Here is a 17,036-nt window from a genome sequence, read left to right on the forward strand (position 1 = left end):
GGTCAACTTCCTCCCTAAGACCTCTGGAATCCTTGTCCCTTGGCCTGAATCCCTGACTCTGGAATCCTTGTTCTGAATCCCAGTCCCTCTCACATCAGGCAGAGGTATGTGAATCACTTCTGGGCCCACAGTTCAGCTTTCCAAAGCTCTTGCTAACCCCACCTCCTGTTCAGTGTCACCTTTGATTACGCACTCCTCCCCCATCCCCTTCTTCGTTTCCTTTGTAGATTTCAAAAATAGCCCGTCCAGCGCGGAAGTGGTGGCTCCTGCCTTTAATTCCAGCATCCTCAGCCTTCAGGAGGCAGAGGCAGGTAGATCTCGAGAGGCAATCATGTCAGACTCTGACATCCCATCCTGTGTGCTGGGCAGCACCCCAGCCTTCTCTGAACAGTGCCAGCAGCAGCTATTGATTCCATTTCTGATCTTTCAAGGAAAATAAAATTCCCCATCTAGGTACCTGACCTTACACATTCAGTAAGGAGGTAGGTTCCCGAGTGGAAAACAGTTGGTGCTGCGCTCGCCCACGGGTTCCCACGGGTTCCCATGGGTGGTGTCCGAGTTGCCTCAGGTTATTGCAGTATTAATCTCAGTTACGTATGGGCCCTCTTCCCACGGCACAGTTATACACCTGTGGGGTATCAAGGAACAAGGACCGTGCTTTTGGCGCATATGGTTTTTCATAGCGGTGTCCACTCTATTTTGGCGGGCTTGAGTCTCAGCTCCTTTGAGGAGGGGCTGGTTTTCTTACGCAGTGTCTGCTTATCTAAGCCGAGTCTTTCAGGTAGTTTCTGACCCCCGGGGTGTTTTCTAGGAGCCCCTTACTTCTTCACCGTTGCAGGCACTCTACACCCAAGACTACGGTACCTGATCTAACTTTTCTCCCTGCCTTCCAGCTCTTGGGTTTCTGCCGGCTAAGTCGATTTCCAGGCAGCGAGCTCAGCCTGACCCCGATCTTTGGGTTCCGCCCCCCTTCCCGACTCCCTGGCACTCTGGACCGCGACTCCTAGGGAAGACGCGGGCCGGCGCCGAGCTGGTCCAACTGGTTCTGAGCAGGAAGTCTCCCGCCCTCGCCCGGGGCAGCAGAGCAGCCCCGCGCTAGCCCCGGCTTGGGTGCAGCCCGCAGCTCGGTGCGACCGTCCCGCAGTGCGGCCGCGCGGGAGACCCGCCCCAGCGGCGATCTGCGCGGCTTTGTCTGGGACGCCCACACCTCAGAGGCCGCTCCCGGGGCCGGCGAATGGGAGCGCGGCGGCGCGGGGCCGAGCGGGGCTGAGATAAGCGGCCATGTGACCCTACCTGGCGCGGGGAGGGGCCGCAGGTGAGCGGCAGAGCAGGGAGCTCGGCACGCGGCGGCCGTGGGGCTCGGCAGCATGTCGGTCAGCAGAAAGGACTGGTCTGCGCTGTCCAGGTGAGTGCAGCCACCGGGGCCAGGTGGCCCGAGGCTGGGGGGTGGCAGTTGCGCCCCTTCGGATCTCCTCTCCTGGACACAGGCCTGCTCTCCGGACGAAGTGAGACACTGGTCTTGTTGCTTTTCGGTGGGGATAGAATTGAGACCAAACTCTGGTCGCCCTAGGTGACAGAGCGAGTGGTCTCCTTGCTCCTTCTCAGCTTCCTGTCCCCCTTAGGTCTTAACCAGTACGTTTAGGGTAAGGCTTTTCCGCAGCCTGGACAGCCCCGGGTGCTACTGTCTGTGAGGGCAAGGGAACGTTTTAGGGGGCTGGGAAAGTTCAGGAGTTATCCCAACACTTATTCTTGAGCGGACCCTCAGCCTCTGCGCCTCTGTTAAGAGTTTTAGAGTGGATCTGGGAAGTATCCTTTAGCCCCACCTTATGGAGTCAACAGAACCCGAGTGTGTGAATAGAATCAGAGAAAGTAGCACCCCCACCCCATCCCAAAGAGAGGCTCAAATTCTGAGCACAACATTTGGAGTGGTATCTATGCCACTTGGAGGTAAGATGTTATCCTTGTCTGCGCTACAATCTGTGTTTGTGAATCTCAATGGGTCAGAGAATATCTTTGCCATTTCTGCCTGCTGGACAGCCTATCAGGGTCAGAGAAGCCTAGGAGGGGTCAGTATCTAGGAGGCCGCCCCTCTCTTTGTGGTTCTTTTGGAGCTGCCCCTCCCTCTCCAGAAGTGTTGGAATGAGCATCCGTTCTTCCAATTCCTCACAGAGTCCCTAACTGGGAAGGCATCCTTTGTCCTAAAGGTAACAGAGGCTCCGGCCAGAGCCCTGTCCTTTCTATTCCTCAGGTTCCAGTCAGGGTAAAATTGGCCTCTTGGCTTCTCTCAAGTGGGCTTTCGGTCTTCAGGTCTTTTGTGGGGTCGGAGCTACGACTGCAGGTGCAGCCCAGTATGGGTACCACCTCCTATCAAGGCATCTCTCACACTGAGAGCTGCTGCCCCTCAGCACCTCCCTGAGGGCATCAGAGTCTTTCAGTCACAGTCTGTCACAGTTCATCCTTTGGTTTGAAGACTTCCTCCTCAGAGCCTTAGGACACTGCTCTGAAGTATGGCTGTCCCTCACCTCAGCCTCAGTGCAGAGAGGGCCATAGTATCCAGAGAAGGGGAAGGATAGGCTCCAAGGAGGGTGAGAACCAATGCTCTGGAAAGGGAGCCCACGCTGCCTCAGAGGTCAGACACACCCTAGGGAAGGTATGCGCCGAGGGTGGAGCTGGTGCGGGGGCAAGGCCTTGGACTCTGTGGGTCAGTGTGCACGGGGTTGGTGCGGGAGCGCCTTTGTCTCTGGGTGTGAACACAGCCATGCCTACGAATGCATGCTCAGATACGTGTTGTGTGTGTGACCTCTGTGTGGGGCAGCATGTTTGTGGCCTGTGTAGAAATGAGATGTCCCCGGGCAGCTGAGTCTGCTTCAAGGATGCTCCTTCTAAATGGTTGCTGAAGACGTTAGCTCTGTGTACTGTTAAAAATACAAAACAGATCCTACTTTCTGTAGGTGTGTGTGTGTCTGTGTGTGTGTGTGTGTGTGTAGGGGATCGTCTGGGAGGACTAGGACTTTTAATGGGAACCAGATCTGATGGTAGTTTGCCCCCTGCTCCATTGGGCATAGATTCGCATGGCTGCAGGGGTGGGGCCAAGTTCCCATGGGATGTCCAGGCTAAGTGGTAGTGAAGCCCTGCAGAACCAGTCCTGCTACCGTAGGACCCAGTCTGGCCTCCCTGCCCAGTCCCAGCCTTCATGGAAGCCCGTGGGCAGCTGCAGCTGCTGCCAACAGACTCCCTGATGAGGCACCTGGAACGTAGGACGGCTCCTGCTCCGTTCTCTCAGTGAGCAACAAACCTCAGCGGGCCATAGGAAAGGACTGTGAGTCACCATCAACCAGGCCTTCCAGGCTTACGGAGGGAGGCCTGTGCTGAGGGCGTGACAAAGGTGGCCTCAACTACAGCCAAGGCAGAGGTAGGGTGAGCCTGCACTCTCTGTCCTCGGCCATGAGGTTCAGAAGCTGCAGGCCTGGGTTGGGGCAGCGGTGAGCTGCTTGCCTTGCTTGGCCTTGTCCTTTTGTCCATGTGCTGACCTGGTGACCAGCGAGGATATGCCAGCCTGTCTGTGGGGGGTGAGGGGAGGATCTCAGAGCCATGGGACTAAGTGGCCACTGGTTAATAATTTCCTTGCCTGGCCCTTAAACAGCTCCCGCACGCCCCATGCTTCTCTGCATTCTCCCGATACCTTTCTCTAGACAGTCTGGTGCAGAAGGGACTTCAGACCACTCACCAAAGTTCCTCAGTGTGTGGAAGGGAAGCCGGAGGCCTGCCTGCTCGCAAACTAGACTGGCCCAAAGTCACAGCCACACCCAGGGTCCTCCCGCTGTTCCCCCCTTCCCCATGCCCGGCTCTTTGAACCCCAGGACCCACTAAATGCTGCTGGGGCATCTTAAGGTCCCTCTAGCTGCTTAAATCAGAGCAGCTGGGCTCTCATCTGCCCTGTCACAGGCTTCTTTGTGACCACTAGGGGAAATGGGTTCTATTCTTAAGTGTAACAGGGCAGTTATGTCTTTAGTCATCCAAGAGAAAGGGTGGAGTTGGTGAATCAGGAATGGGGAGGAACAGCAGCCTCACCTGGAGGCAGAGGGAAGTGTGTCCCCCAGTGAAGGCTGGGAGATGGGGAAAAGGGTGTGGAGGGGTGTGAGTCCTGAGCTGCTTGGCTGGGCTGCAGTGTCACCTGCCAAGTCCCCAGGCTGTGTTAGGGCCTGCGGGATCCACATAGGTCTTGGCGCTAGGGCTCCATGGTCACCGGCTTTCCCTAAATCTCTGTCCTCCCAGCTGTACCCTGAGCTTGGCTGCCCCTTTGTTCCTGCTGAGGGGAGCTCCCTGCTTCCTTCTGAATGCTCAGCTGTCATCCTCTGGTTTAGGGCCAGCACTCAGGCCCTAACCAGGACACGGAGGCATTTCTTTTCTGGCCCTTGGTGTCTGGGCTAGAGAGGAGGACACAGATGAGAGGTCTTGGCTCCTTCTTTTCTGTAGCTGTGCTTCGTGAACTCCTCAAAGCCTCCGGTTGGGTAGCACCACCTTGCTCAGAGCCTTGAACGGATGAACATCAGCGGTATTTGTGAAGCATTTAGAGCAGCCTCTGGTGCTGTAGTAAGTACCGACGCGTTAGTGCTCACCCATACCATTCACCTTCGTTTTTTTACTTTTTGATTTGTTTTTCACCATATTTGAATTCCCAGCCCCGTTCTAGGCCGCCAATAATTGATTTATTACTGGGATTTCAGCAATTGCACCTGCTAAGGAACCGACCTTTGTCCTTCCTCCTCCTCCACGTCGGTGCATTTCTCCCTTTAGAGGCCAATAATCTTTGATTATGAGAGATAACATTCTCCCCCCAGGGTGCGATGATGAGAGGACACACGTTTTGCTGGGTGTCAGGCATTAATTTCTGAGCAGTAGTGGTTGGTGATCACAGTGCCTTTCTTGACTGTTGGGGTCTTGGACACACTGACTGCTGGCCCTGACTTCTGTTGCCAGCTCTCACCCAGCCTGGTCATAAGTCATGTTTGAGGAGTCCTGGTCAGGCTGATGGCACTGCACTTAGGGCCCCAGTGGAGGGCAAACAAAATCCTTGCTTCCCCAAGGGCAGTGAGCAGCAGCTGAGAACAGCGTTGCTCATGGTCAAGGGATCCTGGAAGCTCCGGCCTAGCCCTGCTGGGTGTGGGCTGGGCAGTGTTCAGTCTCTTCTGGACATGGGCCCCCTCGGGAGGGTAGACGTTATTCCCAGTCTAGGACGGGGGCAGGGAGCAGGCAGAGTGGGAGAAGGAGCTGCGTCCTCATTTGCAAGCCAGCAGAAGTTGGCAGAGGAGGTGGGGCATCAGACCTGGCTAAGAGACTGTAGGTTCACGGTGTGGGAGGTGAATAAAGGAGCGGTCTGTAAAATATCCAGGGATCACAGGGCTCATGTGAAGGCCCAGGGGAGTCCTGTTTAAGATCCCTGGTCCCCTTTCATTTGCATTGAGGTGGAATACAATTGTGACTGAGATGTCCAGGGGAATTGATGTGGCCATCATAACTGGTTGAATTGGGATATTCCAGAAGGTTCTCTTCTAAGGTAGCTCCTTCCCTTGGGGGTGATGAGCAGACACACTCTTTCCTACATAGAAAGGGGTAGATTGCCTTCAGGGGCTCTGACTGGCTCTTTTGGTCACCATGTGATATACCAGAGGTCCCCGCTGCTCTGTCCTTACTACCCTGAGTAGTTCCTCTGCAGGCTGCCTCTAGCCTACCATCTTCCTTTGAGCATCTAGCTCTTACACCAGGGCTTTGCACTCATAACTCCCTCCTGGGACCCTGTGCCACCAGATATGACACCATTGGCTCCACCTCTTGAACAAAGTCTATACACCCAAGCTTTTCTCTCCTATGGACTGGGCCCTGGGTTTGTTTCCTTGTTTATTGTGTGAGCCCCCTAGCCTCCATGAAGAGAGATATGTTAGTTTCTTCCTGCTGTATTTTAGCTCCAAAATCATGCCCAGCCTGTAGGGCCTCAGAAAGCCTTTGTTTAGAGAATGTTGGCTGTACAGACGTGAGGCTTAGCCTGGGAAAGCAATCCTCTTCTTCAGCAGTGAAGAGGTGCAGGAAGTGACTTGCCCAAAAGCAAGGTGACTAGGAACCAGGTCCCCGAGCTGCCTTGCAGACACCAGAGTCCCACCCATGCATTTTAGATGCAATTCAGTTGCATACAAATTGTGAGTTTTGTGATAGTGTGTAGGAATTAATTACAATGACAGTGGTGGCCATCTTCCTCCTAGGGTTTTGATTTCCATCTCTGGTGGACACTCAGAAGCAATTTTTAAAAAACATAACTGACTAAGCCACTTTAAAAAGCCTGTTATCCCCTTTCGGAGAAACCTCATAAGTGTAATAGTTAAGTATGGCTAGTGAACTATACCTTAAGTCCAGCCTTATTGTAACAGATGTATAGGTAAGGTTCCCTTTGAGGAACGTTTTGTCTCTATTTCCTTCTTCAGCCGCAAGCCAACACAGCGTGCCTTTAACGAATTGCCTCTTCAAGGACAGAATTCCAAGAGAAAGGAATATGCCCACACCTACTTCCCTTAATACCCAAACTTGGTTACAGACTAGGGCTGCCTTTCTTAGAGCTGTTGAGTGGTTATGTGTTTTGATGGGTGGAGGGAAGCTGGGTCTTGGAAGGCAAGGGGGATAAAGATGGTGAGAAGGGCCGGTGCTGATTGGATTGCTGGGTGGCTGGGTGGCTGGGTGGCTGGGTGACTGGGTGACTGGATTAGTGGGAAGTTGTGTGACTGCCTGAAAGTGTCTAGTCAGTCCCACAAATTCAAGGTCACAGGAGAAGAAAGCATGCGTATAGTATGTGGAATCCTCCTTGCTGCTCCAGGCAAGTAGGAGACAGCTTTAAAAGTTGAGAGAGGCCCTGAGAAGGAAAAGTCTACTGTGGATCTCTCTCCATTGGATCTGGGAGTCTACCCTTACCCAACCATCAGAGGCTAAGGATTTTTGTGTGGGATGAGCAACTGTGAGGGAACTCCTCAGTTATTGTCTGTGGGGGAGTAAGAAGAGAAAGGGCATTGTCACGGCCACTTTCCTCCTGCCTCACCCCCCACCCCCCAACCCCCACCCCCCCGTCATCCAGAGTTGTTCTCTTGCCACAGTCAAACTCAGCACACACGGGGTTCTCAGCCAAGGGTACTGTGACTCCAAGGCACTATTTGATAATTCTGGGTAGTGTGTTTGCTTGTCACAACAGGGAGGGGGCTGCTGCTATGGCACCTAAGGGGGGCCATTCAGTATTTATAGTTCAGGGCAGCTATTCACAAGGAATTAGCTGGCTAAAATGTCAGTGCAGCCCACTGGGAGAAACTCTGAGCTAACAAGATCCCTCCTGTGTAGACAGGAGCTGCATGGAAAAGTTGAATTGTCCAGTAGCCACATTAAAGAAATAAAAGGGAAAAATTATATAATATGTCTCATTTGCTTTAATAGATTCAAAAGTGATCTTTTAAACATGGAATCAATGTACAATCTTTCTTTTCTTTTCTTTTCTTTCTTTCTTTCTTTCTTTCTTTCTTTCTTTCTTTCTTTCTTTCTTTCCTTCCTTCTTCCTTCCCTCCCTCCCTCCTTCCTTCCTCCCTCCCTCCCCCCTCCCTCCCTCCCTCCCTCCCTCCCTCCCTCCCTCCCTCCCTCCCTCCCCCCTCCCTCCCTCCCTCCCTCCCTCCCTCCCTCCCTCCCTTCCTTCCTTCCTTCCTTCCTTCCTTCCTTCCTTCCTTCCTTCCTTCTTTCCTTCCTAGACTCTCACTATGTAGCACAGGGTAGCCTTCTGTTCCTAGGCTCCAGCCTTCTAGCTGCCTGTTAGTACAGGCACAGACCCTCACAGACAGTTACACTGTTTCAATGAGAAACTTTGCATTTCTCTTCTTCATCCTGGGTCTCTGAAATCTGGTGTGCATTCACAAGTATAACCCATCTCTGTCCCAGTTACCTGCACTGGAATGCCCCAGGGCCACTGGCAGCAGGGCTGCCTCCAGGCAAGAAGTCTTCTCCAAGTCTGGCTGGAGAAGGTGTTCACCTGGCTCTGGGTTGTGTTGACCCTTCCTCCTTCTCCTAGCCTTGCCCGACAGCGGACTTTGGAGGATGAAGAGGAACAGGAGCGGGAACGCAGGCGGAGGCACCGCAACCTGAGTTCAACCACAGATGATGAATCTACAAAACTCACCCAGAATGGAGCTCAGAGATCTGTGGAGAGGTACTTGGTTGGGTTGGGTTCTGAACATCACTTCATTGTTCTGAGTGGAAGTGGATGGGGTCTTAGCTGTCCCAGGAAGACTCTGTGAAAACAGTTTGACCTGCTAAGGATTTGGTCCTGGGATAAGGCTGATGGTGGGAAGATGAACTTCAAATTCCTCATCATCTCCAGACCCGTTCTCAGCCCAAGCACAGTCCCTACCCTTGACACACTCCCGGATGCTGTTTGGTGAACCTCTCCGTGAGCCCTACTCTGCTGACATTTTACGATGCAGCTCCCTTAAGTCCTCACGATGTCTGAGAGGCCACTGTTAATCATGCTTTACATTAGGGGAGACTCAGGGAAGCACGCTAATGCATTGAGGTCCTGGATCTAGTGAGTGTGGCCACAGTGCTCATCCATGTTTGTCAAACTTCCCTTATACAGGCTACCTCCCTATACTCTAATCCTCCCGACTCTGAGGGGAGCAAAACGGGGCAGGTCGGCAGGTCGTGACAGCTAGGTTTGGGGATGATGAGGGGAAGGAAGAGCCGGGCTGGGGAGTTACTGAATGCTGCCCACATGTTAGGACTTTGCTCATCCCAGGAGCTGCCCAACAAGCTCAGTTTACAGAATTGAAAGGCTCAGACAGTGAGCAGATGCACCTGAGATCGCATGAGAAGCTGGGACAGGAGGCACAGACAGACAGACAGACTCCTCTACATGGAGAGCATTGCCTCAGAGTTTTACAAAGGGGTTTTTGTTTGTTTGTTTTGTTTATATTGCTCTTCCCCCCCCCAACCCCCCAACGAAGAAAGATCAGGCTGTGTCTCCTGGGCTAACCCAAACCCACTGCCCTCACTGTGTTCCAGACATCCCCGTGTGACAGGCAGGGTGATGGAATGGTATCTCGGAAGCCTTGGGTTTTCCTTTAGCTCCCCACCAGTTAGCTCCCACGGCAACCTCTAGGCTCTGATGGACAGGAACTATGCTAACTCCTTTGAGCCCTCCCGGCCAGTGTTGCCCCAGGCCTAGAACCTATTATTCAGTTGCTTGATCAGTGTTGGCGACTGTGGTTGAACAGTTCACTGTTCTCTGTGATTTTATTTTTTGTTTTTGTTTGTTTTAAGAGCCCAGGGTGCTTTGTTTAAGTGACACTGTGCACGTAGACTACATAGAAATGATTATTTTAAAAATATTGATGGGGAGGGAGAGGGAGCAGTTGGGAGGCCTGGAGGTCTCACTGAGTCAGCTGTACTCAGGGTCACCCTCGCTCCTGATGTCACCTGATTCTATCTACCTTCTTTCCCCGTGTCTTTTGATTCAGGCTGCCCAGTGTGGAGGAAGCAGAGGTCTCTAAGCCGTCGCCCCCAGCCTCCAAAGATGAAGATGAAGACTTCCAGGCCATCCTTAGGACCAGAAAGGAGCGGAGACAGAGGCGGCAGGTGGTAGAGGTTGTCCAGGCACCTGTACAGGAGAGGCTAGAGGCAGAGGAGGAAAGAGACAGCCTGGGCCCTGAGCAGACCTCGTCACAGCCCCTTGTGCCTAAGAAGAAAGTGGAGGCCCTGCCTCGCCGGAGACTGAGTCGGGAGCAGAGAGGCCCTTGGGCCCAGGACGAAGAACGCCTAAAGAGCAGAGAGCTTTCGGAAGGAGAAAAGAGGCTTCCAGAGGAGACGGTGGCTCAGCAGAAGACCTTGGTCTCTGAGAAAACGCCTGTCTCAGAGAAGACCCCAGTGCCTGCCAAAAGACTGGTTTCGGAGAAAGCCTGCCCCTCAGAGAAGGGGACAGCCACAGAGAAAGCGTCTCTGACTGAGAAAAGACATAGCCCAGAGAAGTTGGTTCCAGAAAAAACAAGTGTGACAGAGAAGTCACCGGTCCCTGAGAAGACGCTTATGTCTCTGAAGACGGCAGCACCAGAGAGAAGGTCCCCTCCAGTTCTAGAAAAAGCCATCGTCTCAGAGAAGATGCAGGAGAGGAAGCTGGTGTCGGAGAAAGCATCCATCTTTGAGAAGTCACTAGTCTCAGAGGCAAAGCTGATGCCAAAGAAGGCAGCAGTGTCAGAGCAGCCCCAGACCACTGGGGGAAGCCAGGCCAACACGAGGGAGCCCAGGGGAAGGGCCCTCCCTGAGAAGAGCCCACCTTCTTCTGCAGAGCAGAGCACACCAGCCCCGCCGACCAAAGCCTCTCGCTTCCCACCCATCACACTCCAGGTTGGCATTGTTCCGTTCTGTCTCTCTCTTGCCCTCCCTAGCAGACCTTACTGCAGTCCAGCCCTTGTGGCCTCTGGCTCCCTCGTGTCCTCCTCTCCTCCCATTTTTGAGCTGGTCTTGGTGGTTTCTTCACTCTTTATTATTCCTCACTCCTGTCAGAATAGGACACTGAGTCAGGGGCAGATTATTGGACCTGCAAGGGGCCATGTGCTGGGAACACCTGGGTTCTCAAACCAGGTCCTAGACTCCAGCTCCCAAGCCATTTGCTTCTGCTCAGAGTCAGGGTAGCCTAGTCTCCTGTTTTCTAAAGAGCCTTCCAGGGAAACCAGCACCCATTAAGTATAGGCGCTTTAGGCTACAGAGCAAACTCTTAGGCTGCCTCGGATCCTTCCAAAACTAAAGCTCTGCCTGGTGGCCAGGCTACGTGAGACTATATAGCATTGCATGGCAGAGAGAGAGGGGGGGGGGTATAGGCAGTCTGATTGACTCTCTTCTTCCATGTGTAGCTTCTGGGATGAGCCAGACCACCTGAGGTCCCCCCTGGAAGTTTGGGTTTGGGGGCTTCTTGGGCCTGGGAGCACCCTACAATTGAGGAAGATGAGCTCTCGTCTGACACCTTTGCTCCACTCAGGTGAAAATTCCCAGCAAGGATGAAGATGCAGACACACCTTCACCCACCCTGCTCACCTACAGCAGTTCCCTCAAACGCTCCAGCCCCAGGACCATCTCCTTCCGGGTAAGAGCCAGGGGACCCTAGTCACCAATCAGCTGCAGAACACGCAAAGGAAACCAGTACCCATAAAGCAAGAGCTCTATGTTAGACAATAGGAAGGGTCTCTTTAGAGACTGGATGGAGAGGAGCTTTGAGTTATGGATGCCCAAACAAGAGAAGTCTTTTTTTTTTTTTTTTTTTTTTTGTTTTTTGTTTTTCGAGACAGGGTTTCTCTTTATAGCTCTGGCTGTCCTGGAACTCACTTTGTAGACCAGGCTGGCCTCGAACTCAGAAATCCGCCTGCCTCTGCCTCCCGAGTGCTGGGATTAAAGGCGTGCGCCACCACGCCCGGCGAGAAGTCATTTTAAATAAAGAGAGCAGGTTGAAGATGTAGAAAACTGGTGTGTGTGTGTGTGTGTGTGTGTGTGTGTGTGTGTGTGTGTGTGTGTAAATGAATGTGAGCAGCCCCACCTAGTGGATAAGATCAGGACTGCAGGAAGATGCACTTGCCAGACCAGATTGGCCTGTCACAACCCTCTTGTGTCTTCATCAGTCACTGTCCTTCCTTGGGAGGTAGGGGCAGGGCAGAGAGCAGCAGGTTTCTCTCCAGTGTTCTCTGCCCCTGCCTTGCTGTGGTGTGATGAAATTGGAGAGTTTCATCTGGTCTGTCTCAATGCTTTTGTTTTCTGGGTCATCTGTTCCTCCATTGATTGAATGTGCCTTGTGCCCTTGATGCGTGCTAGGCTCTGGGAAAGAGCTGGTAGGACTGAGGTTAACCAGTACTCCCAAGGCTCAAGGTCCCTGATGAGGTAGATAGGAATACAGGTTGTAGTAGGTACCTTGGCAAGGCTGGTACCTTGGAGGCTGAAACGGGGCTTTGGACCCCCCTGGAGGGTGAAGGCAGGTGCTTTCAGATAAGATTTTTAATGAAGGCTGGGTACTTTGAGGTGGGGGCTGATTCTCAGAAATTAGATGCATCCTGAGAGCTAGATGCCTCACGGGAGAGGGGACATCGACTTCCTGAGACCCTCACTTACTAACCTTACCTTCTTATTTCAGATGAGCCCCAGGAAAGACAACTCAGAAACACCCTTAACCCGCAGGTGAGCTGCCTGGAGGCCTTGCTTGCTTTTGTCTGGTCACGTGTGTATATATATATATTTTTTCCACCTGTCATCATTGTGTCAGGCTGGGCCATAAGACACATGAAGGAAGATGAAGGTTTTGCTCGTGGCTCTAAATCTGTCAGGGGGACAGGATTGACAAGAGGCCCTGGGGTTGGGTGAAATGGCACTGGGAGGGATTTGTCACCACAGCTTTGTGTGCTATGTCAGGGAGTCAAGTATCTGTCCCATGACCCTTCCCATGCTTGGAGGAGACATAGTTTTGATGGGGCTCTGAAGAGGGAGGAGGAAGCTTTGCTCTTGACGTTGGAGTGGGGAAGGGTGAGAGAACGTTCCAGAAGGGAAGCTATGATTAAGACAAAGACAAAAATGACTCAGCTGTGGCAGGCCTAGAGTGGGGCCCAGGAACCTGCATGTTTAGTAAGTACCCTTGCTTTGTCACTCTGAGGCAAGCAGAGGGAGGATGGTACACTGTGTGAGGGTGTGGGAGTAGGGGAACACAGACAAACACAAAAAAAGTTCTAAAATGTAGTGCGGGCGTTACACGTTCCGTCCACCTCGGCTGTATCCCCTGCCTACTAAACCTTTAGTAAGAGCTCGTGTTCCCAGGGCTGGGGCTGGGGTTGGGAGTGGAACAAGAGGAGAACAATGACAAGACACTCATTTGAGACCATTGAACACATAGCCACCCTAGCAGGCAGATGCAGGGACAGCGAGCGGTGTGAACCAAGAGTGGGATCATAGGAGCAGTTATGACCAGCCAGCCTGTGAGAGCTGAGGTGTTTTTAGTGGAGGTGACAGGGTGTGAGAGGGGAAGGGAGGAAGGAAGGAAACAGTGGGAAGCACTTCTGATCCTGGGATGCTGGATCAGGCAGGAAGGCTGTTCCTCAGAGGTGAGAAGGTTCCTGGAGTCTGTGGACTTCCTCCCTGCCCGAGTCAGTGCATTCCACCCTGCAGCAGCGAAGGCATCCTCGTTGCTTTCTGTCCTCCCTCTTTGCCAGCGAGCGTGATGGGGCGCCAGCATGGTGGGGTGCCAGGGGTGGGTTCTTCAAGCCCCAGAGACAGGCCTGGCCACCCTGCAGAATTTCACTCTGGCCTCCTTGGTTTGTTTTACTGTCTTCCCTTCCTACAGTGCCAGCGTGAGGCTGCCAGCTAGCACCGTCAAGCTAGGGGAGAAACTGGAGAGATACCACACAGCCATCCAGGTAGGAGCAGAGGCTATCTGTGAGGGAGGGTGGGAGCCCCCGCCAGGGTAGAGGGCATTGTTTACGAACCTCATGGTCCCAGCTCAGCCCTTGCATCTCTGATTTGGCAGAGGTCAGAATCCGTCAGGTCTCCAGGCTCCTCCCGTACTGAAGTCCTTGTCACACCTGCCGGTGTAGCCAGCAAGCGCCACCTCTTTGAGAAGGAGCTGTCAGGCCAGAACCGCACAGAACCAACCTCCATCCGAAAGGTGAGGGCCGGATCCCAGCTGCCGGGCTCTGACATCTTTGAAGCCTGGGCCTAACCCTTGGCAAGGTTAGAAACAGTGTTGTCTGTCAATGCTGGTAGGCCCTTGATTTGGCATTTGCGTTTTCTGAGATTGTGTCTCCTTAACTGGGTGCAGAACTCCCTAGGGTGGGGCCTATCCTAGGCACACATAACTTGTACCAAGTGACACTGTGGTGGACAGAATCTTGTCCCCATTCTAGGGTCTTTGGAAGAGCCTTACTGTGGTCAGGGACTCTGAACCCTAAAGGTAGACATTTTCATTCTAGGAGAATCTGCGTCTGTCAGGGGTCGTGACATCAAGACTTAACCTGTGGATCAGCAAGACCCAGGATTCGGGAGACCACGGTTCTCAGGTATCCTCGCCCACATGTTTCTTACAAGAAGGTCAGAGGAGGGATAGGCTCAGCGGCGATGGGTCATTTCAAAAGTGGAGCTGGTAGCAGGGGCTGTGGGGTAAGGACATAATCTGTGGGTGACAGCTGCACAGAGGAGAGAGTCTGGGTCCCCTTCCTTTCAGGAAAAACAGAGGCATCTGGAGTAGGGGACACGTGGGGGACTCAAGTTCCTCTTTACTCCTGTCTGAGTTCCTGCTTTTTACTCTGATGCCCTAATCAGGAGGTACGGAAAGAGGCATCAGTCACCAAGAGGGCTCAATGGGGAAGCAAGCCGTCCACATCCCTGGATGTGGAGGTGAGTGGGGTGGGGCGGGGGGGGGAGAGGGGGTGGAGACTGGCCCTGAGATACAGTGGAAGGCCCCCAAACCTGTCCAAGTGATTACTCTTAAGTGGGTTGCAGTTTGGAGTTGTGTGGTCTGAGTGTCCGGGTTCTGTCTGTCCCTGTGTTCTTGGATGACCAACCCCTGAGAATGATGAGAGCCCCTGCACTGTCTTGGCTGAGCGGTAGCTTGGGTCCCCCATCTAAACATTAGGTTTCGGGTACCTTACCCAGTGTGGGCAAAGGCTTGGTTGTCCAAAGGTGTGCCTTCTTATCCAGAGGTGCCCCCACCTCCCTTAGCGCTAGCAACTCCCTTTCCTTGTTCTAATTGGCCTTTGTCCCACAGGTGTGACAAGTCCTGTCAGGACCGACCTGAAAACCTGCATCCCAAGGGCCCTTCATCATGCTGGCCCCTCTCCTGCAGAACCCCTGACTCTTGCAGACCCCATTCCCTTCCTGCCTCTGGATCAGTCTGGTCAGGGTCTTCAGGGGCCAGGAACATGACTGCCACTCCTTCAGCCCCTCTCCAGCCCAGACTGTGGGCAGGTGTTCTCTGGAACTTTCTTGTCCCGCTGAAGGTACAATGTATCCTGAACCCAGAAAGTGCCAGAGCACAGCCCTGGCCCGTCAGCCATGGAGTGTCCGTGTCCCTTTCTCCTGCTCACCCCCACCATCAAGCTGGGTTCTTTTGCCAACTGCAGAGTTACATGTCTAGCCTGCTCCCAGCAGGCACTTGGCGTGCCTGTGATATCTCCACACTGAGTGCTAGACCTATTTACCGCTCCCGGAGGCTTGTTCAAGCCAGACTGGAAAGGAGTCGCCAGGCTGCCCATGTGCTACACCCCACTGCTTGCACTGTGTTCCCCACCCTCCTGCTGCCCTGATCGGGAACGCGGTGCCTTTTCGTCTACCACATGCCTTACTCTCAGCCAGAAAAACCTTTCCCAGGAAGGATCTGATAAACTCATTCAGTCTCAGGTGTAAGTGTCTGGTAATGTCGATGGCTTTGTTCTCACAGGTTTTGCGTTCCTTCCGAGTCAGCTGCAGGGAGTGAGGGAGCGTTGGCTTCGCTGGAAGAAGAAACCCTTCCCTCATTCCCATCTCTTCTCATTTTAAGATCCTAGCTTTGTGACTTAATTGTGCATACCTGGTGTTGGGAGAGATGGCTCAGCAGATAAGAACGCTGGCTGCTCTTCAGGGGACGTAGGCTCAATTCCCAGCACCTATACATTGGCTTATAAATGTCTGAAACCCCACTTTTAGGGAATTTGTAGGCACTGCATATACACATGGTGTGTAGTTATACATGCAAGCAAGGCACACATGAAATAAAAATCATTTAAGAGCGCAGAATTTCACATAACCTCCCTTCCATACTATTCTCCCCAGTCTTCCTCCTCCCAGTCCTCAGTACCATGGTCCCATGTGTGCTTGTAGAACGCTGAGCCACTCAAAAATGCACAACAAACCCTGCAACTCTGTTATGGCCAGAGTCTGAAGGAGGTTACAGTCTTAAGCCATTCCAGCTCTTATTCCCAATCGATTGCTCTGATTCGCCTAGAACAGCCTTGAGAGAGAATGGGTGAAGGCTGCTCAGACCCACTTGCCTGGGGCATCCCAGTCTCTCAGTCGTGGCTAGTAAGTGTAACCCTGGGTGCCTGCTCCCCTAGTTTATGGAGCAGAAGCAGCCAGTCCCTCCTGTCTTTTTGTCCTGGGTGAAGGCCCTTTGTCTTAGGCCCTATAGTCCAGGGGACAGAGGTCCTCAGACTCTGCGGGTGCTCACACTTCAGCATCCAGGCCTGGCTTACCTCTGAGAGCCTCCTGCAGCTGATCTCATCTTTTTGCTGGGCCGAGGTGGAGGGAATGGGCCCTGAAGACCTGCCTGGAACATCCTGTGTGTCCTGAGAAGGACTTTATCTGCAATTGAGTGTTGATGTAAACCTGGGCGGGGCAGGGAAGGTAGCTATGTGCCACCCAGGCAGTGGAGGGCGTAACTACTCTGGTTGGGCTGAGAACCTTGATTGGGACCCCAGGTCCTTCCCTTCTCTGATTTCCAAAAGTTCAGGCAGGTGACCTCAAAGGGCTTTGGGGGTTCATGATGCCAATTTTGGGAGGCTCCTTGGCAAGTGAAGCTGTCCTACAGACTTTTAGGAGAGGCTCATGATGTTCCCCAAGAGAGCAGAGGGGCTGCTCATCAGGTGCAGGCTTGAAGTGGTGTGAGCTCTGTTTGCATCCCCTCTATGGGGTGCCCACTATGGGCAGACAGTTGGTGGTGGGAGTGCTGGGGCAGCTGCATTCCACAGCTGCTTCTGCCTCCTGCTTCGCTCTGGAGACAGCTGATGAACAAGTATGTGTATGTGTGTGTGTGTGTGTGTGTGTGTGTGTGTGTGTGTGTGTGTAGGAGGTGACATTTGAGTGCCCCCTGGAGGCACTCTGCTCTACCTCCCTACTCTGCTGCTGCCGTGGCCTGGGGACATCCTGCCTGTCATCGTGTGGGTATCCAGTGTGCACCAGCCCGTGTGCTTCTTCAGATCACCACACTTCTGATTGTCTGCCTATCTGCCTAGGCCTGGTTCTTT

General features: G+C 53.2%; 1 protein-coding gene across 1 annotated transcript; it reads left to right on the forward strand.

Moving 5' to 3' along the window:
* The first annotated feature begins 1,015 nt into the window (after nucleotides 1-1,015).
* Nucleotides 1,016-15,441, forward strand: Lad1 (ladinin 1). The gene is made up of 10 exons (XM_021162673.2): nucleotides 1,016-1,405; nucleotides 8,090-8,227; nucleotides 9,534-10,416; nucleotides 11,048-11,152; nucleotides 12,188-12,231; nucleotides 13,385-13,457; nucleotides 13,568-13,705; nucleotides 14,010-14,096; nucleotides 14,359-14,433; nucleotides 14,804-15,441. The coding sequence occupies exons 1-10, from the start codon at nucleotides 1,368-1,370 to the stop codon at nucleotides 14,807-14,809; spliced, it is 1,587 nt and encodes a 528-aa protein (XP_021018332.1). The 5' UTR covers nucleotides 1,016-1,367; the 3' UTR covers nucleotides 14,810-15,441.
* Nucleotides 15,442-17,036: the final 1,595 nt, after the last annotated feature.

The sequence above is a fragment of the Mus caroli genome, unplaced genomic scaffold (assembly GCF_978045245.1).
Source record: "Mus caroli unplaced genomic scaffold, Mus_caroli_1 scaffold_1, whole genome shotgun sequence".
NCBI classification, from domain to species: Eukaryota; Metazoa; Chordata; class Mammalia; order Rodentia; family Muridae; genus Mus; species Mus caroli.

Bases quoted from the DNA above. Each gene is read 5' to 3' on its own strand.
- Lad1 (XM_021162673.2), top strand. From the start codon at position 1,368: ATGTCGGTCAGCAGAAAGGACTGGTCTGCGCTGTCCAG. The intron at 11,153-12,187 runs GTAAGAGCCAGG...TTCTTATTTCAG, and splicing joins CCAGGACCATCTCCTTCCGG to ATGAGCCCCAGGAAAGACAA. The intron at 12,232-13,384 runs GTGAGCTGCCTG...CCCTTCCTACAG, and splicing joins GAAACACCCTTAACCCGCAG to TGCCAGCGTGAGGCTGCCAG.